This window comes from Cinclus cinclus, chromosome 20 (assembly GCF_963662255.1).
Source record: "Cinclus cinclus chromosome 20, bCinCin1.1, whole genome shotgun sequence".
In the NCBI taxonomy this organism is placed as follows: domain Eukaryota; kingdom Metazoa; phylum Chordata; class Aves; order Passeriformes; family Cinclidae; genus Cinclus; species Cinclus cinclus.
The window spans coordinates 6,964,620-6,990,388 of NC_085065.1; the positions used below are offsets into that span (position 1 = coordinate 6,964,620).

At 38.5% G+C, this 25,769-nt stretch overlaps 1 protein-coding gene across 6 annotated transcripts in view; it reads right to left on the reverse strand.

Moving 5' to 3' along the window:
* Positions 1–371: 371 nt before the first annotated feature.
* SPAG9 (sperm associated antigen 9) overlaps positions 372–25,769 on the reverse strand; it is a 61,260-nt gene continuing 35,862 nt past the window's right edge. For 2 of the 6 annotated variants that reach the window (XM_062506394.1, XM_062506398.1), the window contains 22 exons: positions 23,006–23,063; positions 22,309–22,461; positions 22,170–22,221; positions 21,618–21,748; positions 20,430–20,486; positions 19,398–19,571; positions 18,615–18,744; positions 18,252–18,344; positions 17,803–17,970; positions 16,947–17,118; positions 15,620–15,847; positions 14,748–14,943; positions 14,197–14,319; positions 13,584–13,664; positions 13,054–13,121; positions 11,339–11,487; positions 10,119–10,290; positions 9,107–9,220; positions 7,367–7,405; positions 6,325–6,501; positions 5,805–5,942; positions 372–4,057 (listed from right to left, as the gene is read on the reverse strand). In XM_062506394.1, coding sequence (XP_062362378.1) covers positions 3,942–4,057; positions 5,805–5,942; positions 6,325–6,501; positions 7,367–7,405; positions 9,107–9,220; positions 10,119–10,290; positions 11,339–11,487; positions 13,054–13,121; positions 13,584–13,664; positions 14,197–14,319; positions 14,748–14,943; positions 15,620–15,847; positions 16,947–17,118; positions 17,803–17,970; positions 18,252–18,344; positions 18,615–18,744; positions 19,398–19,571; positions 20,430–20,486; positions 21,618–21,748; positions 22,170–22,221; positions 22,309–22,461; positions 23,006–23,063 — 2,789 coding nt within the window. In that variant the 3' untranslated portion in view covers positions 372–3,941. Of the gene's footprint in view, positions 4,058–5,804; positions 5,943–6,324; positions 6,502–7,366; positions 7,406–9,106; positions 9,221–10,118; positions 10,291–11,338; positions 11,488–13,053; positions 13,122–13,583; positions 13,665–14,196; positions 14,320–14,747; positions 14,944–15,619; positions 15,848–16,946; positions 17,119–17,802; positions 17,971–18,251; positions 18,345–18,614; positions 18,745–19,397; positions 19,572–20,284; positions 20,297–20,429; positions 20,487–21,617; positions 21,749–22,169; positions 22,222–22,308; positions 22,462–23,005; positions 23,064–25,769 lie in introns of all 6 variants that reach the window. The other 4 variants (XM_062506395.1, XM_062506399.1, XM_062506393.1 and 1 more) reach the window with 3 other exon arrangements.

The following is a 25,769-nucleotide window of genomic DNA, read 5'->3' on the forward strand; positions in this document are numbered from 1 at the left end:
TCTTCTGCCTTAAAAACACATTTCTTTTGCTGAGCAGGAAGTAACCAGTGAGCATTTCAGCTGTGATGCATCTGTGCCAAAACAATTTCAAAAATAAATCTCAGTGTCACCATCAATTTAATCCAAGCTGCATTAAGCTGCTCCAGATCTGTATCTTAAGAGAGGCACAGACATCACAGCTTTTCTTCACAGCTTTTGTCTGGGCCTGTTATGAGAGAGCAGGATAACACTAGTCCTGGGCTGACTCAAACACATCACTGATAATGACAATATCTGGTGTTAGTGTAAAATCCCCAAAATTGTCTCTTCTGATAGCACCAAAACTCTGCAAAATTAACATGAGATTACAAAGAACACACTGACCCAATACATGTTTCATATACATATTTATATATATGTCATGTACAAAGTTACATTCTGAACCTCATGGATTCAATAATAGAAATAAATACTGAAATAACTACACTGCTATATGAGCTCTTCTGCTCACAGAAAAGAAGCCTCAAGTTTTAACAGACAGCAAGTTTAACGCTGTAGAATCCATCTCAGATTACAGAGGCAAGTGAAATTCAGCGTAAAGTGTCCAACAGACAAAATTTGCAAAAATTACAGACCATAAAATGTTTAAAATATATGTTTAAAAGATTGAGAAATGTGCATCAACAAAATTAATAAAGGAAACTTAACCTTGTTAGAGGGTGGGAGAGACATTTAGTGTATAGAAAAATGCTTTGAGGTGCAATATAGATTGTTACAATATGGCATAACCCTGTTAGAAAAGAACATTTAATTTTCCCTAAAGAAGAACTGTATTTGAGTTTACTGTGTCTCATTTTACAGAGTGGGGCCTTCACAAGGCCCACCTCAACAGGGCCATTTACAGAGTGCTAAGTCAGGTTTAATCCTTTGGTAATTTTTATAATACTCACATGGAAATAAATATTCAGTTACACAGCATTTTTTAAAGACACACGTTCTTTAGAACAGTTAGTATAATAAAACAGATTTAACATTTGTTTGTTACTAAGGCAGCCTATGATAAAGTGTCTACGCTCTGTCAGCTCGGTGCTATCCAGCCCAGGAAGACCTTCCCAAGGAATGGACAATTCAGCCTCACCCTCTCCATGCAAACACCCCTACCCTGGCAAGTCATGTGCTGCATATTTTGTGCTCAAAATGTTTCCAAACTATTAACAAGCTGCAGCTATCAAGAGATTAGCTCCTATTTATATGATGCTTTAATCACGAGTGTAATGCATAAACACATTCTTGAGACAGAGTTGAGGGTGCATTGCCATCCCAGTGCCTGGGGTTGGTGTGATTTATTCACCTTCCAAAGTGACCTTAAGGGGAGTTTATACAGCCCAGCACACTGTGATGGCAACAGGGACCCCGTCAATCTACTGTACCCTAGGACAGGGGATAACGTTTTTAAATGAGAAATACAGAGAAGTGCACATGCCTTTATCTACACCCATAGTGCTACACAGTTCACCTACTATCTGCTTTAAAACCCTCCCACGTTTGGACAGAAGAAATCAATCATTCTCTGAAGTATCTGCAAGGGCTGGCCCACTGAAATGACTAAAATGGCACGGTGGGCCAGCTCCATTTGGCAAAAGACCAGGTACACACTTGCCAGGTTGCACTGCTCCAGCTGGAGCAGTACCACCACTCAGAGAAAACAGCTCGCCTCTAATAACAAATTAAATCCTACACAGAACCAAGGAACAGAATTGTGCGCTTTTTTTTCCCTAAGAACATGAGAATGTGACAGTCAACCAGTGAGTAAAACTTCAGAGACAGTGTTTTCCAAAGAGGAAAAAAAAAATAAATTCAAGAAAATGGCAGGAAAAGCAATTAAACTGCACCGCTCACAGTGAAGATTCTGCACAACAGTAGAAGTTCAGACAGTATTTTTCTTAAGACATCCAATCCCATTAATCAATTCAGATGTGCTTCATGTTCAGCATACATGCCTGTAAGTTTAAAATAGGTCTAAGAGTGACTCAGGTTACTTTTGGATAATTAGTATTTATATAATTTTTAATAAGCGTCTAGATTTTATATTTAAGCTGAAGTACTTTAAGAGTGATATTCAAGATGAATATGGAAAGCAAATTATGGAACAACATGCTCTCATTGCTTTTGGCATTCTGAAGAGAAAAATACTACCAAGGTATTAAACATCTTTAATAAGGATTTTTACTACATAGTTCATGTCCTAAATACATATTTACGAGAGGAAAGCTGTGTACAAAATATGTTGCTTAAAAAGTATTTATACATATAAATCTAACCAATAGACCTGAATGGAGATTTTCTGGTTTATCAGCTATGATATGCATTTGAAAAAGCTGCCTAAATATATATTTACACAATAGACCTCAGCTAAATGTGTTCATTTAAAAAATTATGAAAATATATAAACACATGTTTGCCTGATAGACCAGAACTGCTCCTATTGCATAAAAATGTTTAGGCAGTTTTAAAAAAGTCTTTCTATATTTACTCCTCTGAAACTGTTCAGTTCTCTCACACAATCAAGTCACTAAATTTCTCTGCTAATCTGAACAGTTCCAGCCTTTTGGGGAAAAATGCTGGATGTTTATTAATACCCCTCAAAACTTTTATTTTCTAGACACTAAATTAAAGAGCAAATCTGTTTTTTTAAAATCTTCTGAAGTACAGAAATCATGATGTGTTTAACTTAGGTCTGATACTAATGCAGAAATTTCAGTGTAAAAGGAAGACAGTCTTAAACTCACATTTATGGTTAAAAAAATAGATGGTGAGTAGACAAAGCATCAGCCTAATATTAGTCTCCTGACTTTTGGTAATTTTCTCTGTGTTACCTGATAATAGTGTTGCTAAATTATTTCTTCTTTTTTTAACTAAATTGGGGTATGGAGCTACAAAAAATACATTTTGTACCTAATTATCTGGAACTACACATCCTTTATGATCTCACTTCACCAGAATGTGGTTTTTTTCCTGTACACTCTGTCTTTTCTCATGCTCTAATTGAGGTCTCCAACCTTCACACACATAGTGCCTTATGAGTTTGACCAGCTAGGCAGAGAAGATCATTCTAAGTGCTTAGAACATAAGGAGTTAAGACAAGAAAAGAACAAAACATATCCCCTGTCTGAGAATCTTACAGTCATTTTCCAATTTATATCAATCTAAGAACACCCTTTGGAAATAGAGTTGTTCCATATCAGGGATATGGAAAAACATTATACTCAAAGTTGCTCATTATTAAGGGCAGCAGTTCTCAAACTTTAAAGTTCAATAGTGAAAATACAATTTTATTTAAATATTTTCATTTTAATTCCTATACAGCCTCCTCTTTCCCCCCACAAATTCTGAAGAATGCAACAAATTAAACCATGTACACTATATGAGTAAGATTCCCCAGGTTTGAAAACAAAAGCTGAAATACACAGTTTGCTTTAGCCCTCACCGAGTACTTGGATGAGTCTTAATAATCCATCTTCTAATTTGTCCATTTTTTTTCATACTCTGGGAATAACTTTGCTGTTTTACCCAATGCATTATACAGTGAAATGAAGCTCAGCTGGAACAAAGCTGAACTCAAGTGAGACTACCAAAGAAGTGAACACATGAGATTGCTGTGGTACAGTAAAACTGTCTCAGCTGCTCACTGTGGTGTGCATACCAGCTGGAGAAACATCTCATTTCCTCACACTGTTCCATTCAACACAGGTGCAGTAAAACAGCACAAGCTAATTCCTGTATAGCTAAAGGTATGACAGGTCTGCAATATAAAGTTAAACAGCAAAGAAATGCTTCAACATCATGTAGTGAAACAGGTTCCCAAATTAAAAACAAAAAAAAACAGAAAAAAACAAACATGCAGAAGCTTTTTTTTTTTTTCCTCCCCCCATTTTTAAGGTCTCCAACTGCATCCTACAGGCTCACTCACTGCCACACATGACTTGCCACACTATCAAGTGACTCCTCTCAGCTTTGGCTACAGAAGGTTCAAGTGGTAGAGCTTCTCCCAGGAGTTCAGATTCTCCTCCTTCATCACCTGGAAAAAACAGCTTTGGTTGAGGCAGCCAATAACCAGAACAACATCAACACCACATGCACCAAGACAAGAAAAACACTAAAAAGACAATGTTGCCATATGCTGATATAAAAACATATTCAAGTCTGTGACTGTAAACAGAGTGTGTTCCATAATTATCTCAGAGCCCAGCATGCTGCAGGCCGTATTCTTTATTTCCAGCCCAAAAAACAATGACAGTTTCACAAGTATCCATATTCTACATGTTTCATCACTTTAATGTAGAGAGACCTAATCTGCAAGCTACCAGTCAGACACAGAGATGGTTTTGCCACTAGGAAGTGCCCTGGGACAAACCCAAACATATAAATGCCCTGGGACAAGAGCTGTAATTGAGCACGTGTGAGACAACACAACATTCATGTCTACTGTCAACCTTTCTCACTCTTTCCTCCTGTTCCAGTTACTCCAGCTTGTCACAACCCTGCCCACAGTGACAAAGACAGCCTTGAGCATATTCTCCATTATTGCTCTTCAAAAAGAAGAGCTGTTTTGAAGCTGCACCTGAACTCTGGGTGACAGGAGCTGACTGGGACCAAAGGTGACACTGAATTGCACATGGATAGCCAGGACCATCATTCCAGGAGGTCACTTTAATCAGACAAAACAGGAACTGACCAACACCTTCAGGAAGGTGCCAGATCGAATTCTGGCTGTTGTCCTGGTTAGACTCCTTTGGAGGGCTGAGGGAGTTAAACACAGAGTAGCCCCAAATTACTCTTGACCAGTTTGCTGGGCTCATGTGGCACTGGCTGGGCTAAGGCAGCAGTGGCACTCAATTTGTGGCTTTTCTATTCTATCACAGGGACAGAACAAGGAGCATTTGGAATGTGGCTGTTCCAGCTGCCCTGGAGTGACTGCAGCACTGGAACCTTCACTGCACTGTGGCACAGAACTTATCCAGCCCTGCCTCCCACAGAAATCCAGCACGGTCACCTCAGGAACCTGCTTGTCACTCATTAGTGGGATGACAGGATTTGGGATGGCCTTCCTGGGTTCTCCTTTGTAATGGTTTGTGTGGGTTGTTTTTCTGTTTGGTTGGTTTTGAAAGACTACAGACAGATTTAGGCAAAAGGTCAAAAGCAAGTCTAAGAGTTGTGACACCTTTTTATGCCAAAGGTCTCCAGCTGTAGATTATAAACACAGAATCACAACAGCTCTCACTTTATTTCCCCAAAGAGTTCAACTAAAAAGAAGATACGTGTTTACACGAGAACTCTTTTATGGGCTAGATCATGCAAAAGTGCTATCCAAGAAAAGCAGTGATCAAATACGATGGGCATGCAGTGATCTACTTTATTCCTTCCCACTCAGAAATGAGTAAATTTTTCACTGAGCATTCTTCACTTAACACAACTTGTTTTCAGTCAGGCTGCATATCTAAGTAGCTAAGGACATGTTTTCCAGTGGTTTAAGACAAAAGATTAACCTGCCAAAGAAAGACTGCAAGCACAAACAGGAAGGTGGTACATGACTCCACAGCAGAGTTTCAAATAAACCTTCTTACACAGTCATGCCAAGGTCATAGTTTACTGGGAGGAGGAGGAGAAGCTGAAGGCATGTGTCAGAATAAACATACTTCTACCCCTGCAGTGTATGGTAAAGACTGTATACTGACCACACACAAGCACTCATGGCAATTACAGCAGCAGTTATTATGTGGTTAATACCCTTTCAGTATGAAGTATGACTCATTTACATTTCTTACCCATTCTGAAGTCAATGTATCCTTCTCCACCACTTATCACCAATATTGATTTTAAGGGACTCTGGTTGAAGGACTCTTGGGCTTGTTTATCAGCTGTTAGATCTGTTCCACCACTACTCTGAGGACAAACAACCTGACCTAGGTGAAAAACAGAACACTTTTTTATGCCTTACTTCAGAGTAAAACCTTCTGTGCTTGGTCATTGGATGGCAATGCCTAAAGCAGTTGAGGGCCTTCTTAACAGGCAAGTGCTCACTTAGCACAGCACCTTTTTCACATAGGGCAGTGAAGTCCTTCTTTGTCATCAAGCACTTTTCCTCCCATTAAACAGGGCCACTTCGCATTAGACAAGTCTTGCAATTAAAATACAGTACATTGTTTCTGAACGTATGAGTTCATACTCTTGCTATCTTTGCCTAAACACTGTGTTTAACCTAGCAAATGAAGGAAAAAAACAAACAAAAAAACAAAAAACCCAAACAAAACAAAAACCCTTTTCAAGATGGTAACAAAACCTCACCTGGTACTGCAACAAAGAATTTCACAGCATCCCGGTGGCCGTGGAAGCAGAGCTGTGCGTGTGCCATGGAACAGTAGGGGATGAATGTCCCTGGAGTTACTTTGTCACTGTGCTCATCTCCATACACACGGATCACACTCCCTGGACGGTTTCCAGAGCCTGCTGCTGATTTATTGGCTGTAAAAGAAGAGGAGTTGTTTTCTACTTCAAAACACAACTTGCTGAAGTGGTTATTTTTAAAGAAACCTTATGGTACCATCTAAAAGCTAAAGCCAACTTAGATAAAAATGAAACAGGAGGGCAGCAATGCCAGTTCAAGACAGAGCTGGAAAGAAAAAGATTGCATGCTTCGTTATTTTAAATTCATCAGAAAATGGAGCAGGATTCTTATTAGTCTAGCATAAACATCAGATTTCAATATCCTACTTTTGGGAAAAAATAATTTGTGACAGGACTGTATCTTTCATAGAAAATAAGTACCTCTAATGTGTTTCAGTATGAGCAAATTCCATGTACTTAAACATGTAATTAAACACAGTTTCATCCCAACTAATCATAATGTATGGCCTTGCCAGCAAAAATTCTCTAGAAACAGCCACCTGTGGGCATGAAAGAACTACCCTATTATCATTCTACATCTAGATTTTACTGGTAAGTTTTAAAATACATTAAACCAGAGAAGTACTCATGCTAGACATACAAGCCATCTCCATTCCAAAGACTATCAAAGTAGTGAAAGAAACAGTGATTTGTAACAAGACAGCAAATGATGTGGATTAATGACAAAGTTATAAGATGTGGTATCACACTGGCTGGAAGAAAAACAGTCTATATGAGAGTTCAGCTGCAACACAGGATGATATGCTAAACTGCTGAGCAGATTGGTGGCCATTTAGCAAACATAAAACTGCTGCAATGCAGTAACTGCAAGTGGAAAAACATTTAGGAACATACAAAGGGTAAATCTATAAAGAGTGGGAAACAGCCTCAAAGTGGCTATTAGAAGCCTGAAAATAGGTTTTGGTTCAGGATCTGCACTTACCCCGCAGCCCCAGTAAACGTCCCTGGTGGAGGATTACAGCTAGTGAGAAAGGAGGAAAGGGGAAATGGATAGGTATGACAGTAGAGGAGAAGGATTAATGAGAACCCACCACTCATATTTTGGTTTTTGATAAGGTAGAGCTTAAAATTTTAGCTCCTAAAAGAAAATCAATAGATATTTAATTACAGAAGATTCAATCAAAAGTCACAAAGAACAGCATCTTATTATAGAAGTTTCAGTACAAAATAGATCACAAAACACTGTCATGTATTTTTAGGTATATTATCAATTAGCAATGTTTCCCCTTTCTCTCTTTCCTTGGCAGGAGGTTTCAGAATAATATAGAATAACTCATGTTTTCAAGAACCCTTTTGGAACATCATCTGCTGCCCTGATACTGAGACCCAGGGGACTGAGAGATGCCACTGCTCACACAAGGATGTGACTGCTTTTAAAAACCATTAATATTTCTCACCAGGGTTCTCAGCTCCACTATCAGGCTACCCCCAAAAGGCTGTTCTGACCCACAACCAACTAACAGAACTGAAATGAAACTGAACAGCTTTAATAATAGGGATTTCTTCATGTTCACTCCTGGTTTAAAACAAACTCCTCTGGAAACATTAAATCATGTTTTCAAAAATTATAGCTCTTAATTTGAATCAAGCTTAATTTAAAGTGTCTCAAAATCCATGACAGGAAGTCTGTCCTCCCTTAATACATGCATGCAAGGCAAAAAAAAAGTTACTGAATGGATGGACAATGCAATGGAACAATATGAGAAACAATGCATGTGTTTGCTGTTCAACAAAGCAGATACAACATGAAGAATTTTCACTTTTAAATCATCCTAAAAATTCACCTGTTAGACTGCACTATTTTCTGGTAACAACAGTACAATTAGGACTATCAAAGGTCTGCATTTTATTTTCTGAAACTTCTGTCTACCTGTTATAACATTAGTCTCAGGCACAAGTGTTGTGGCTTTTTTTTTTACTGTTTAAATGCAATCAATTTACACAGAGTTCTTCCTAAGCTTTACCTATTTAAGATTTGGTTTGTCCGTGAGCTGTTCTTTTCTCCTGAGATTCAACTGCCCTCAATTAGTTTCAGCCTATGACAAGAGTCTGGGGTCTGTTATCAAGCAAAAAACAGAATTTACATTGGAATTTGACCTGGATGTTAGTGCCCTGTTTGAAGCATGTGTTTACAGCTCCTATAACTCTGAACGTGTTCCTCAATGCAGTCTGTGCTATTTCTGTTCCAGTCCTTTATACCCACTTTGTAGTGAATTCTCAAGAACTAAAGCCAAATCAAATTTATTAACAACAAAACTAACGTGCTCAAATCAAATAAAAATCCACTTTGTGATCATATGGCAATCAAAAATAACATTAATTAGAAAACTAATGATGTCTCGTATAAGCAATAAACTTCTATCAATGCTGCTAAAGCTCAGAACACCTCTAAGGCTTTGAAGCATCCCTTTGATTCAAGCCAACTCTGCTCAAACAGCAGTACAGGAGATTCTGGAGATGTGTTATTTTGTCAGAGTAATTGTAACCACATACACAGATTTGGGTGCCAAACATCACACAGTCCTGATCTGTTACAAACCTCAAAGAGTCAGACCTGGCAGTGAAGCTTTCTATCCATTAGCAAGCATCTGAATGGTGTTCAATACTTTTTTTTTATGCCTACAGCATATTGCACAGTGCTATTCGTTGACATTTTACTTACTTTCTGTTAATGGAATGGAGATGATGACACCATTTCCTGTTCCTACCCATAAACGATTACAAGACACCATAAGTGCTGTGATTCTCACAAATGAGAATCCCAGTTTACCAGTACCTAAAAACAAAAGATGCTTTTCATCAAAAATTATGAGCAGGAATAATTTTAGTTCTACAACAGAGAGCTCCCAAATCACACAGACAAGTAATTCCCTCCCACTTCTGACAGAACCAAAGCAGATGAGCACATTTAAGTTGTAAAGATAACCTAGAAGGCTACAGCAATGCAATTAAATTGAGAATCTATACAGCAAGAGTATAACATTAGCTATGAGAAAGCAAAAAAAGTATAACAGCTCTTTAATGCTGCACAGTAAAATCCATTGAGGCTTACCAGCTTCTAAAACAAAAATAAGTGAGTTTACAGATATAAGATAGTGGTTTGTCATCCATTAAAATTAATTTCTCATTCATTAGCATGATGAGGGGAGCAGAGGGTTGATCTGCCATGTGCAATGCACAGCAGTGACTTGTGAAGGATTTCCCAGAGCCTAATTACCCATATTTGCTGTGTAATGCAGGTGGTCAAACTGCTCCTATATAGACATTAATGAAAAAAAAATAAAGAAAGCTTACTAGGCTCAAGAGCAATAAAAATTTACTACTTTGAGGGGTGTTTTTGAAAGAAGAGGCAATTTTTCCCAGGCAGGTAATATACTCTTCCCATTTTTTGGTACCTGCCTAACTCAACCACCATTTTCCTCATTAGTTCTGAGTTTTTAAGGACACTTTACACACCAGGTAAAGTCAACAGATGAACAGATGACCCATCACCCCCATCATGCTTCACAGACTGACTCGGGCTTCTACTTCCAGATTCAAGTTTGCACAAACTGATTTGAACCAGCCTTTCCACCCACCCTTACCCCAAACCTGCAGTGAGAACTGCCTGACCCCCTAGCAGGAAAAAGAAGCTGCAGACAGCAAGAACACAGCAGTTTTTCCTGAGAACTTACCAAGCATTTTGCTGACATAGGGCTCAATGTCCACGTCCTGCAGGTGCTGGTAGGTGTGAGCATGGTACAGGCGCAGCGTGGAGTCCAGGCGGATGGACACCCACACCCCGTCCCCCACCCACGCCAGCTGCCTCACTTGGCTCTCCCTCCTTGGGTGGGCATCAAAGGACTTCTAGGAAACATTGGGGTTCAAATCAGAAGGTAAAACAAAGGGAGGAGTAAGAAAGGTTTCTCTGTTAACTCCCACGCAGTCGGAACTGGCAATTTTAAATCAAGCACAAGCCTCTGATTTGCAAGATCGCAGACAGTGTTTAGCTTTATCACAAAAAGCATTGATGCTCTAAAATTGCTGATTCCCTTCCCCAAGTGTGATCTCAAAGCTGTAATTTCCTACTCTGTCTTCATTTACACATGTCATCCCAGCCTGCTCCAGCTTCTGTCTCCCTTGAACCTTTTCGGTCTGATATCCTGCTGCCACAGCACGAGTTACATGTGCCCAAAAAGTGTCTTTGTTCCTTGTTCCATCATGACTGACTCTCATAAACAACCTCACCTGTGCAAAATACACACTATCCACAAGCAAAACAATCCATTTCACTGTTATATGAACTTCAGTTTTCCCATATAGTTTTCTATAGACTTCTTCACAAAATCAGGTTATTATTGGGTGATTGATATTTTCAGAAGAGCTGAGCAGTCACCATCAAAGGCCTGGCCCATGGCTCAGGCCAATTAGCAGGAGCTGAAGCACTTATATTGCTCAAGGCTTGCAGAAACCTCAGCCACTTTGTGCTCTTGAGATGACAGACTAAACACTGCAGATATAACATCAGCTCACACACTTTGCATAAACTATTCTCTAACTGGAAGGAGAATAGATTCCAAATTAACACTTACAAACTTCTGCATGTGGGTAGAGAACAAAATGAGGCACACAGAATAAGGTGGGAGCTGGACTCGCAAGCTCTGCACAAGGACACTTTCCAGGTTCTGGCCAGCTAGAAGTGGAGAACTAAATCTCCCAAAAACTGGTTTCAATAAGAGAACTGACTCATCACAGCTTTAAGTCTCCCAGAAAAAAACAAAACTATTTAGTAAAAAAATTTGCTAGGCAGCCTGTTTCCATACTGATGAAAACAGATGTTTCTGAAATTACTCTGGATCTGAGCTGCAGCATGAAAACGCAACATTTAATTATTTTAATCACTACTGGAAGTTACCTCTATTTTCATGGCCTTTGGCTGAACAACATAGATTTTGTTCCTGTAGCCACACCAGACCTTGTCATGTACCACTGTCATGCACCGGATCGAGTGGTGCGGCCGGCCCAGGTCTAAGAGGTGATAGTTTGTCAAATCCCACTGACCATCTGCAAAAACAGTAGTAAAACAAAAAGCAAAACTCATAGGAACCTATGTTTAGTTTAAGGAAACTTTTGAAGTACAAGCAACTATCTTAAAAGTCTAATTTTTTTTTTTTTTGAAGCATTGTAATGATCTGGGTAAGTCAGTACAAGTTTATGGCTGGGCTCCTCATTAAAAAAACAGCAACTAACATCCCAAATGTTACCTTTTCTGAAAAATACAGTTGTGCAATGATTCAGGTTAAAGATCCAGAAATATCAGCAGGTTACCCAGGGCTACAGGCTCTGCTTGACTAGGACCAGTACCTGTATGTGACAGCTGCAGCTGCTCTGTGAGCTCACACAGAGATTGGCCATAACAGACCTCACCTGGACCAGCCTGGTTCATTAGGGAATAGAAATAAATAAAAGGGTAAGATAATTACAGGTTAGGTTGGAACTCAAACAGGGACCCCAGGCAATCCCATTCCATCATGAATGCTGACATTCATCAGTGAGCTGGGTGGGGCTAAGGCCCCAAACAATCAGGTGTTCAAGCAGGAATTTGGAAACCTCTAAAAAAGGGTGCCCATCAATAGACTTGGGCTGCTGTCACATGGACTCTGTGTGTTCAGTCTCATGCCTGGCTCCAAAACTGCCACACCTGTGAAAACAAACAGCTTCCCACACAGCACCAGACACCTGCTGTTTGCCTAAACATAGAAGTGTTCAGATGTTTTAAAATTATGCTTCAAGATCTTAAAAAAGAAAATCTAAAATTTCTTAAAACATAAGTTTTAGTAGATCTGAAAGCTACTAAAAGCATACTAAATTTGGTCATTCAACACCAAGTAAAATTCTTCTGTAGGCTGAACTAAGGCCACAGATTATCAGTGACATTCACTAGAGAGGTTTATGTAATTGTAAGCCACCGCAGTGAGTTTAAAAAAAATAAACAACAAAACAAAACCACTAAAACCAACTTCATCCCAGATGCATCTTTTCCAGTATTTGCACTACTGTTGTACAACCTTTTTAATTCTTTCAAATGCTGAGCACAAGGGAAAGATAAAAAGGAAAAGGGTGTTAAAAAAACCCAAGCTAATAGATAAGTCCCAGTTGCTCATAGTAAGACCTTCCCCTCTAGGTCATATTTCTGGAGGCTGAAGAATGGAGCTGGTTCAGGAGCAGTTTGGGTAGAAATTCTGAAGGGATGGTTACAAAATTCTCATTGAGGGACTTGCCCAGAGACAATTTTTAACACTAATAAAACAGAAGACATGACTATTGAGCATAATGAAAAAGCAAGAGAGATGATAATCAAAGTGGACTTTCAGATGGCTTTTCCTTATTTAGCTCAGATCCATCCCATTCTCCATTTCAGAGTAAGAATATACTCCATGAATGCACCACAACAGCACAAAAACAGAAGCTGAATCTGCAACTGAAATAACAAGAAATACTTCTCATGACAACCCAGAAAAAGGTCACTGGGGAATACATTATCAAAACATAAATAACACATAAATAGCACATTTCTTTCCTGACTACTGTTAAAAATTCCCTGGTTTCCAGATGCAACACAGTCCTTACCAACCCCCCGGTGAAAGATGGCAAGCGTCCCATCTGCCAGGGCAACCAAGACTATTCCTTTGACATGTCTGGGGAAAAAGGAGGCACAACAACACACTCGGTTAGACTGCTCTGCTCAGAAGGCAGGTTTAAAGCTAGGTATTTGATATTTCACATTTTGTACAGTCACATTAGCCCCAGTGTTTTGATTTCTATATATAGCTCAAGAGAAGGGATGTAACAAGGGGTCAAAATCCAGTTCAGAGAGCTTGAAATATATCTGGCTACAATGCCTGAAGGAAACAGCAAAGATAGCAACCTATAACTGCTTGCAGAGCTACAGCTCATCCTTTGGGCTATGTACTTCCAACATGTACAAGATTCCTTTTATTTTCCTTGCTCCCCAGAAGTTTTCCACTGTCCCTCAAAGAGCATGCAGGCAGTTATGGCAATTGACATTCCCAATATCTGAGGAGGAAATGTAAAACTACTTTGGAAAATATTTTAACAGAAATTCATTATGATTTACATGACATTCTTTCAGGACTTACACAATACTGAGAATAGAATCTTTAAGTTTAATGGCATGAACACATTTCCTCCACTGGGCCACTGATGAATGAACATACAGGCTGCAAAGACAAATCAGGAGGGATTAAAAGCACTACCAGACAAAAACAATCACAAGCAAAACCCTTATAAACTGAAATCCACAATCAAAGGGAAAATAAGTTTTCGTCTTCCACTGGAAATTATGCATACACTGAAAAGAAGAACTACATGAGCTGCAGAATGGCTTTTTCAGAGACCTAAAGCATTACAAACTCCCTTGCAGATCCACCTGCAGTAAAAATTATAATAGATTTTTCTAGCATACTAAAGTATTGAAAGTTGTGGAATTAACAGACCATAACAATTTCTTTGACTACAAAAAACCCCCAGAACTACTCTGCAGATGGAGCACTATCTAACAAAAAAAAAAAAAAAAAAAGGGCTTGGAACTCTACTATGCCTAAAAATGCAGCAAAGTAGCCAAGGTTTTGGCTCTCTTAAGATCATTCTATGCTTAATCTTGACTTGAGATGGTTATCAGGCCTGTAGGCACAAGAAGCAAGTTTAAAGTGATTACTATAAATAACTGTAACAAGATTAGCACTTCCTTACCATCCATTCTGTGCTCCAAGCCACATAGTTGGTAAAAGGCTACTCATTTTCTGTGCTTCTTCTCTCACTAGATCTTGCTCGTTTGGCAGAACTGCAACATCCTTATATAACTCTGACTCAGTACTAGAAAAAAAAACAGGAAAAATACATTTAATGGAGTGCACAGATTACTCAGGCTATAACCCAGGTGTTTATTTTACTACTGAGTGCTCCTACACTGGCTTTGGAAGTACATGAGGTGTTTAAAAACACAGTAACCACACACGAAAGTACAATACAGATGAAAAAGAAATCCATTGTTATTGAGGTTAAGTGAACATTTACATTGAAAACCAGGTTCCATCCAAGCCTGTCAGTATTATTATATCTGGGGAATGGCAGAAGAGAGTCACAAAGCACAGTCTTCTACCAAGAATACTTATATAAACCTCTTCACACTTAAAAAGGAAAAATAAAAAAGTAGTCATTTTATCTCCATGCTATGTTCCTACAAACATTATATTTCTTTTTTAAAATACATTTTAAGAGGTATGAAGACTGAGACTAGGTACTTAGGCTGATACACTGGAGATGCCTCTGTTGTATGCTGCACTCCCAAGGGATCTGTAAAGACATGCTCTGTGTAGACTCCAGTTTGTGCAATATCAGCTGTGTCTTCTCCTGTCCCTGCATTGACTTCTGTTGCTTCTGTTGCCTCCTCTGCTGTTGGAATGTTCTCATCTGCTGAATTATTTTCAGTTGCAATATCTATGAAACAAACAAATTTGAAAAACTTTTAACAACTGCAACAGAATTTGCTATTGTTTAAAATAGCCAGAACTTGATACTTAAAACTGAAGTGAATAACTGATAGCCAGACAGTTAAAATTTCCATATCAGAAATTCACAAATTTTAGCAGGTTGCTCTGTATAAACAAATGTCAAATGCACTTTAAGTACCAGCCCAGTGACTGACAGCTCAGACTGGCCATTAAATGATTAATTAGGACAGAAGTGAATGAGGCCAACCACCACATCCATTGACAATCATATCACCATACAGCTCTGCAGGGCATATAACAAAAAACAGTAAGAACGTCTATGAAGTACTCAGTTTCACTTAAATCTCTAAGATTTGACAAAATCCAAGGCATTTATTTTAGTCACTCCTTGGATAGATCTGCATTTCAAATATTACATTAAAATACTTCTCTAGAGCAAGCACAAGAATTCTTTCAAAAGGACCTGCAAGAAGCAGCAGCCAATTCCCATTTCATCTCATCATTTCACCTCCACACATTTCCAGCTATAATTTACAGATGTACAGAGAGTTTATGTTATCACAGCTTACACACTGTTAACCTCAGTAGTTGCAAGACTAATTTCCAGCTGCATCTCGAGGTGTTTGGCCAGCCCTGACACACCTGCAGTGTCTATCACATACCTGACTGTTTCTCTGCCACAGGTGAGGCCCCATTGGTGTCGTGGGCAGCAGGAGCCCCCGTGAGACCCTCAGCAGTGCAGCCCACCACGGTGATGCCCCCCAGCAGGCTGTCTGTCTCAGCAGAGCTGTTGCTGGTCATACTGCCACACAGGGAGGATTTGTCCACTTGGCTGGAATCTGCCTCCTGGGACCCCTCTTCTCCTGCAGGGTAGTCTGTTTCCCTTGCTCCTGAAAGAGATTAAACTTAAGAGTAACATAATATCCTGAGCCCCAAGGGGACCCACAAAGATCCAGTCCAACTCCTGGCCCTGCACAGACACCCAACAATCCCATCTTTTGTCTCAGAGCATTGTCCAAACGCTCCTGGAGCTCTGGAAGCCTTGCTGCCATGACCACTGCCCTGGGGAGCCCTTTTCAGTGCCCCACCACTCCCTGGGGAAGAATCTTTTCCTGACATCTAGCCCTAAACCTCCCCTGACAACTTCAGACCATTCCCTTGGGCCCCGTCACTGGGTGTTTTTCATAGGGATAGAGCAGAATCATTTCTCTCATAACTAAGCTTCATGAATGAGTTCTCCAGAAACTGAGATTAAGCATGCAGACAGCCCCTATCTACAAGATTATTTTAACCTGATCAGCAAATGTGGAAAATACTGTCACAAAGCTCACAACACAAAAGCAAGATTGACGTATGCTGCACTACAGTGTCATTCACTGTATTTCAACCTGCAGTTATCCAAACAGCTTATTTCTATTCTAATGGTATCTTCCTCTAAAATTAGATTTCATAACAGTGCATGTACGCAACAGCATCTATCCATAGCTTTATGAAGAATTTAGGTGCAATAGATCCTTTGTTCTGGAAGAAAAATAATTTTTCTCATGTTCAATCTTCTTACACGTTCAAGACTTAAAATACACTCAAATGCAACCAGGATTCCCTCTGCAGGGGCTCCAAGACTTGCTGCTTATCTTCAAGAAGCTGAAGAGGCCAAAAAAGCAACCAACATATTATTCTTTTTGTGATGTTCACAATTCCATGAAATATTGACACTATTGCATAGCTCACAATACATCAAACAAAATAGCTCCCCTTGGCTGCTGACATCTTTCTGACTTTTGGTTAATTTAGGTCAACAGCCAACTAAAGAGTGAAACAATAGGGTAGAAATGCAATAGTTTAATGTACAACTAAACACCTTCTTATTGCTGTGTTACAGTAACTTTTTATCACACTAGGTAACAAATCTGTGGGTTTTCATGGTATAAGAAAAGCTGAATAAGAAACAGTTAAAAAAGCAGGAGCTGAACCAGCTCAAGTGTTTACCTGGCACACTGGCAATACAAAGCACATGAGAATTGCAAACTATGAAACTGTCCAGAATATTCCCTGGTTGATTTGCATCAATAATGATAACTTTTGTAGCAGAATGTGTGCTAGTACAGATCCAAACTAGACTGGATAATTCTTCCTGATGTTTCAGTTCCTTCTGCTGATCCTGAAGGAGAACAAAGGCAGAAATGAACAACAGAAAGGGGGACAAGAATAGAATTATTACCTTTGATCTTTTATGGTCTTACATTTTCACCTAAGAAATATACTTAAATTCCCACATAATTATGTATCTTCAATGCCACTGTAAAACTACTTGTAGTTACTTGTTCTCCATGTATCTGAAGTATTAAAGCTCCCTCATATTTCATACTTCTATTAAAAATATATAGAACATTATAATTACACTGCACAATTATACAGTTAGACCAGTATAAAATAAAAACCTTATTGACACGCCAACTGCCATACTCAGTATCACCACAGGTTAACGTGATATTCCAAAGCACTTCAAAATTAAGACTTTGTTTTTATGCCCTTAATATGAATTCCATTCATGGCAGAACATAAACAGTTCTGTCACAAATGGTTTTTAAAAGAGGCAGCACTGGTAGAAGCAGTGCTTCATTTTGATGTAAAATTGATTTGCTCCTGAGATTTGCCAGTAAGGGAAGAATCAAAGTATTTAATAGTTGGATTCAATAACCCAAATAACCTGGGCTAATGACTAACCAAGAAAAATCAATTTGTTACCAATGAACCTGATTAGAAAATACTTTATTACTCTACAGTTACACAGTAAAGATGTATAACTATATAATTTATTGAATGTGCCTTGCAGTGACTTTACCTTGAGCTCCTGGTCTAGTTTATCTAAGCTACTCTGGGATCCTGTCTGCTGCTTGTTGCCATCTGCATCCACACCAGTCACATCATTGTAGAACACACTGGCACCAACCACAGACCCTCCATCTCGTGTCTTCCCTCCTGACAGGTTCACCCCTACAGCACACCACAGCTTAAGAGAAAAAGAAATGTTTCACTTGCATCTCAAACTAAAAAAAGAGACACAAGCATTGTTAAATATGCTAAGTGATGACAACATTATTATATATCTGAAGTCCATTTTAAGTTATTAATTACAATTGAAGTCACATACATTTTACTGAGACAAATTCTTCTTCACTACGTTTTAAAAAGAAACAACTTAATTTGAAAAAGAATACAATTGAGTCCAAACCAAAAATATTCAAGCTGTAGTTTGCCCAAGTCTCTCTACCATCACTGGAAATATCCTACCTTCATAGAGGTATCCTTCTCATCCAAAGGTCTTAGGTAAACAGGTACAGGCAAGTTCTTCATCTTATTTTCACCCTGTGCACCATTTGCCACCTAGGTAAAAAGCAAACAAACAAGAAAAATGTCACTTTTAAAAGAGGTTTACAATCTTTGCAATCAGCTGCTCAGAATTTATGAAGCACAATTAAATGTTTTGCATTGTTGTTTCCTTTAAAGAGATTCTTTACTGCTAAGTTCAGGAAAATAAAAAAAAAAACAAACCAAAAAAAAGCTGGAATCACTCAAACACAAGCTGTGAAATCATACCCTATACAAATGCTACAAAACATGAAGCTGTTACCATTGCACTTGGAAACACCATACCTGTTTGTACTTCTGAGGTAGACTCCAGCCAAAAGCCTGCACTCTGCCATCCTCTTTCTGGACATGAGCTTTCACCTGGCGGTACTGCTCCCTCTTCTGCTCCCGGCGTGAGGCTAAACTGGCTTCAGTTCTGGGCAAGAGTCAGCATTGAGGAACTACTTATTTATGCTCTTCAAAATATCTTGTGTAATGGGAATTGCTGTTCAACTCAATATCAAGGATCTCTGTGGAAGCACTGGGTTAACCAAGGACACCCCTAGTTTTTTTTTCACCTATCAAAACAACAGGTTTCCTATGGGCTATTTTTAAGGGATTGGTGAAAAACAGGCAAATATGAAAGTCTATTGCCAGCATCATTAAAAGAAAGTAGCTTGGGTTGTGTACCTCTACTAGGAGCTTTAAAAGTTGTAACTCACAAGGATATATTGCCCAAACAAAGCACAGGAGAAAAAAAAACCTGCAGATTCTTGTTAGCTTGACTCTTAAGTGAACCTTAAATATCTGTACAGTTATTGCCCAGCTCCAACATTTGCATATAAAAGTGTACCAAGCATTGCCTCCTGTGCCTAAATGCACTTTTTTTGCAAGATAGTGGTATTTACCATGTAGAATATTTCAGCCACTGCTGCACATTTCACTCTGCACTATCTTGAGTCCTTATGAATCAACATTCATTTCAGAAGAACATTATACTTCACTTAGCCACATGCTAGTAATCTTAGAGGACTAAAAGAGTAAAAACCTGATAGAGCACAGCTACTATATAAAATCAAAATGTCTTACTCTTCACTGAGGAATTCAAAGGCTTTAGATTTGTCACTGGGTAGTTGAGATAAGGTGCTACTTCTTTTCTTGACTGATGGAGTAATGTGTGAGGTTGGAGCATTATATTTAACATTGACAGGAGGTTCTGGCTTCTTTGCTGTATTGCTGGATGAACTGAAGAGCCTGCTAAAACTAAAAGAGAAAAAGACAAGAATCAAGATTTGTCAGATACATCCAAACTTGACTATGCAGGAAAAACACCACATGTCAGCCTGCTCAAAACAGTTAAAGTAAGAAACTGGAGCCCAACATAGCAGCAACCACCACACACTCAGCAACATTCTCAAAGCACAAAAACTCATGTCTGTAAGAAAAATTCTTAAAAATTATTATCCCATTTGTCAAATTCAATGGAAATTTCATCTTGAATTAACACCTACAGGGAACCAACAACATTAGGATGTTAATATCACACCTGGAAGACAATTCTATGAAGGACATTAGTTCATGCAGAGAGATTTAAAACCCCCACTATTTTCTAGGCAACAAGATAAAACAGTTATCAGCAAATCACAACATCAAAAGGATTATTGGACAAATATCTTGTTGTTGAAAACAATGGTTTAGATTTAAAGAGCTTGAAGCCTGCAAGGAGAATGTAACTATCAGTAAGCTGTACTTCACAGAAGGAAAAGAAGCTGAAATAAATGCAATCCATACGTGCTATTCAGGTTTCTACTTTTCAACATAAAAACGAATCCACAAAAAATATCCACAACAAGAATCCTGGTGCACATTCAGCAAGAAAAAAATTCCATCACTTTGGCATTTAACTTCACAAAGTGCACAGCCACTCACTACATGCTGCACCTTACAATATATTTTGTCTTCCAGACCAGTCTTACCGAGTTGGCATGCTGGGCAACAAGAGGAGAAAGGTTAAGGTATCTTTATCTGCCAAAAAATAGTTAGCTAACATACACAAATGTGCCAGCTAATTGGTTAGGGCCTTTATTTATTTCTGCCAGTGAGTTGTGTTTCTATACTTACAATTGCCAAATGCTTGATCTTTTCTTCTCTTGCATGGCTGGATTTTCTCTGGATGCTCTAAAAGAAATGAATTCAAAGTTAACTGAGTAAGCAACAACTAAAACAGGAAAAGGAATGGAACCGTGTGCAACTCTTCTTTTTTAAAAAGGATAACATCTTGAAAGTAACCAAGACTTTTTTCACACTGCTACTTCTTTACTGATCAGAGGACAATACTGAAATTACCACTAGAGGAAATACAATTGCATTAAAAACTTAATCCACATTTCTTTGCATCCCAAACAAACTGGCAACTTTTCAGACAGAAGAGAGAAGTCTGCATAACACTTCGTAATGAAAAAAGCTCAAAGAAAGCAGCAAACCATTTTAAATTATTCTGCCCCTATTTAATATTTTAAACATTATTTTTTAAGCCTATTAATCTTCAATACATCAGTAAACAACTGATAAAGTGAGTGCTCCCATAGCCACAGGTAAGACATAGGAAAGGATTTCTACAGCAGAAAACAGCTACAGAAGAACAAGCCATGGCTGTTGGGAATGAGCATTTTTCCTCCCGAAGGGTCACAGGCATGAGGACAATGGGAACAATTACATGTCACTGCTGTCCATGGCCAGAAGGCAGCACCACAGCCTCTGGAACCTGTGGTCAGGGACAAGGATGAGCTGGGCTGAGGTCTGAGGCAGAAGACTTAGGTTTGTAAACCATACCTTCTAACAGCTGGATATAACAGCTGCAGATAAGACCAAATCACCACCTTTATTGCTTATATTTAACACATCTTGCAGAACTTTAAACTGTTTTATCCTGAACAACCCAAGTTCTTCCAGAGGAATTATGCTCAGTCTGAAAACTACATTATCCCTGTTTTGACATCACGAGGTATATGTACACACAGAGTAATTTTTACTGCCCACCAGATTAACATTATTTACAATTACCAATTTTTCTAACTGTTCCAAAATAAGCATCCCTTGAAAACGTGTGTATTTTACATCTTATGAAGTAATACATCTTCACTGAGGTCTCACCAAGAATTCTGACAAATTAAATGCCCATAACTTAAAAACAATATTCCTCATAGGAGGAGGCAAACAAGCAGAAGGCAACGAATCTGCTGACCAGATCACTCTGCAGCTAAGGGGCACAAGGAGCTGTGTTAAAGATTCTCTTAAGAGCCTTTTCACCTTATCATCTCAGTCCATCGGACTGCCTCCTGCAGCTCCATCAGCCTCTCCTTGTACTGGTTCCTCTCCATCAGCACTCGGGCCATTTCCACACGTGTGAAGCGTTTCCTCTGCGCCGTGGGGACATCGCTCTGGGCACACAAGGAACAAACGTGGCAGGGACAAAGGAGCACCACGGGGCCCTGCAGAGCCCCTTCTGCCTCCTGGGAACAGCCAGGCTAGGGCACGGGTCCAGATTTCAAACAGTTTGGGGCTTTGGAAATGTGAGTTTTACCTTCCTCTCCTCCCATCCATTTGTATGAGATATAATGTGAATGAAAATAGCTCTTCAAAAAAAGTGTGTGATAATAGTGGGCAGAGAGGAAAGCAAGCAAACTAATCACTGTCAATTTAAGTTTACTTGTGCTCTTTAGATCTTCTGTCATTTCTATACAGGGAGGACCTTTATCACTACTTATTAAGCAGTAAGTTTTAACAGCACCCACTAAACACACAGACTTCTAATGTCCCACTGAATTACACACACAAAACCACACACACATTTACACCTACATCATCATCCTCTTTAGCCTTCTGTCTTGCTTCCTCTGCTTCTGCACGAGCTCTAAGTAGAAAGTAAAAAACAGCTGCATTAAATACCACAGTAGAGGTCTACATTTCCCTTTTTCAACAACCACAGAATTAAACTTACTTTCTTAGCTCTTCTTCCAGTTCTTTATTCTTCTCTTCAAGCTTTTGTTTTGCTTGTTTTACAGCCTCTAATTCACCTTGTAGTACATCCTTCTCACAGGTCAATTCATCCACCTTTGCTATTAAATCATTCTTCACTACATTCAATGCATTTCTACACAAACATTGAAAACACATGGTTATAATAAGGATGACCATGGTCTTGCAGTTCAGCTTCAGCCTTGTTTTATTTTTGAATAACTACACATTTTTTACACAGAACTGCTGTAAAGAGATACAGCTTTCTTAGAGGTCAAACCACCTCCCCCCAAATCTCCAACATTCAAACACATTCACATTCTCCCTATTAGAAAAAAAGCACTGATAAATCAAGTTTGCTTAGATTAAATTCCTCAACACTGCTCTGGTGGATTTGCTTCTGCACCTAAAGCTGTGAGTCTGACAAGGAGTTGATCTCATCAGGATACAGCACTGCATTTCTTGGAGCCTCACAAGGATAAAAGCAGATTTTGCTTCTCAGGTCCTTAATTTCTAGAAGACCAACTCAGACAAATACACCTACAAATTCAAAATACTCACACATACACTACTCTTAGAGCTGAAAGAACATTTGAATAGTTTCAATTCTGTATCAGGATATTGAAGATATAATGAAATAACAGGAAGTCAGTATTTTTTACACAAACATTCTCACTTACTTTGTCTCCAGCAGCTGAGTGTTTTCCAAAATAAGGTTTTCAACCTCACGCCCCATTCCTTTCCAAAGGAAACAAACACATGGAATTAGCAAATAAAACGGATGTTTTCACAAAATGTATGTTTTGCTATTGTCTAAAGTCAACTGAATTTTAAGAATGACAAACTTGTCAGAAGAACTGTGAGCTATGTGAAGTTTCAGGTCCAACCTACCTTCCACAGTTAGCTTCCCCCCCCACCTTCTCCCAGTCTGAATTCAAATTAAGCCCAAAGACTAAGCCCTGACTAATCACAGGCCAGTGCTGCTACTCTGCATACTTAGAAGATGCTACAGTACTAAGTCAAAAACCAAGCACAGCATATATGGCAGAAGTATTAGACCACAAAAAGTTAAGTTTAATATGCTCAACTGTCTTTTACACCATGTTAGATACCAAAGTGTATCAGTTACAGACACAAGACATGCTGAATAAATTCAGATTGTGAAAGCCCTGCAGATTTCCCCAGAGCAAATGATACCTTACCAAAGAAATTATGGTCTTTAAAGCCCATGCATTCCATGTAGAGCAAAAACAAGAACAAGAAACATTTCATGTGAGGTGTAGTATGAGCGAGGAGCAATCAGAGATTTAGACTTAGGAAATAAGAGCGAACTAAAACAAAGCCACCACCAAAAATCTGAAGTGGGATGTGATGTGATTAGAAGCAGGATTTATACAGAAGACTGATGTTGAAGAATTTAAGTTTGTCACAACCTCTTATAAAAATCAGTAACTTCATAGAAGTCTCTCATTTTCTGTGAAATTATTTAGAAACACAGCCCTTGGAAGAAATTCTAAACCATTCCAAAGCTTCCAATTAATATGCCATTATGGAAAAAAGTGAACATAACTTTTCAAGTAACTACTTCAGTGTTACTTAAATTTCTAGAAATTAATTTATCACCCTAGTTTTTGCATATCTAATATAATTTTCAGAATTTTAAAAAAGGTAATTTCAGGAGAGAGTAATTATTTTGCATCTTGCACAGCAAAATAATTACCACACAGATAACAGTAAAAATTATGTTAATTCAAGATTAACATAATGAATGAAAAAGGTATCTTAATGGTGGAGGCCTTTTAAAATACTTTAGGAACACAATCTTCTAAGCAACTTTGGCAGCAGAAGACTTGAAAGATATTCAGATAACAAAGGAAAGAAAGGTATCTATATATAGACATGCAAGTCAAAGTTCCCTTTTTTGACATTTCTCTTTCTGGGATTTGGATTAAAAGTAAATTACATTTACTGAAGTAACTTAGATCAGCCACATTTATCAATATCTGGAGAAATCACCTATACTGCAACCATCAAGAGATTTTACTTAAGTTGCAAATGCTTTTTAAACATTTTCAGTATTCACAGACAGAAGTACATAGGATCATGTCCAACAGGTTTCAAGATCTTTTATAATGCAAGAACAAAAACTAGAAAGCCAGAGTGCAATGGCAAAAAAAAAAAAAGTTAACAAGCAGGGAAAAAATGCAGAGAATGTATTTTATGAGAGCAGCAGCCAAGAATGCCTAACTGGAGAAGCAACAGATTTCAAAGATTTTTTGAAAAGAGAAGCATACACACCAGAATATTCCCCTGGGTATGCAGCCCAAGAGAAAACAGATTAGAGAATCCCAATTAACTGTTTTTACACAGCTCCATACTGAAGTTTAATGCTCACTTAGAACATGTCCAAATACTTAAAAAACACACAGACTACCCTGGATGCAGGTGTGGCTTTTCAGGTTTTGGACTATGGCTGTCTTCAAAGTGAAATCACAATTCTAAAATAAAATTTTCAGACCAACACATTCTGCATAACAAATGCAAATATAACCCTAAGTTTAGTTTGCACACACTGGTGTTTCCAGCAGTAGATTTTCAGAAAATGGTAATAAACTCACTGACAAGCCTTCAATAAATTATACTAAAAAGTGTATTTTTTTTTACTCATGAAAAACAAAGCATTAGAATCAGGACATCCTGACGAACAGTTTGATTTCTTTAATCAATTTATCACAGCTAAGGGATGGATGTTGCTCCATGTAAATACTTCTCCAGTATCTGTATTTTTGCATGCAGAATGTGTGATTAGTTGTCCCTTTGACAATGGAATGACATCCAAGAGTTTTGGATGGAGTATGACAAGAAGGATGTGGAAAGCCTCACTGCTCAGAGTGACAACAAAGTAAAACCACCTCAGACTGGAGATAGGCCCATTACTTCTAGTGAGTAATACCTGCAGAAATGTCACCTGTTTGATGTAAAATAAGTTTCTGGAGGAACACTGAACAACCAGAAATCCAGATTACACACAAGAGTTTCAACAGTCCTAACAATCTGTATTTTTGCAGGTTCAGAGGACAGAAGCAAACAAGCTGCTGATTGTCTGCACACAACCCATCTTGAAAGCACCTGAGAATGGCATCTGCATTTTATACATCCCACAGTACCAGCTTTCATTATTTCAAAATGAGTCCTGAACAGTTATCTGGCAAAAAATATCTTGCTATATTGTTTATAGAAAGATTATTCTTCTGATGACCTTTTTCATCTTGCTCAACTCAAAACAAGTTTGTTTTTTTTTTTTCAGTCAGCATAGAAGCAACAGCAAGCTGCTTAGGGAAAGGAGAAATATGGGTTTCTCCTCCCCTATCAATTAACAGTTTGATTCTCAAATTACCACCATTTCATTTGCTGCAATTCTCTTTCAAGTTAAAATCCCTAAGG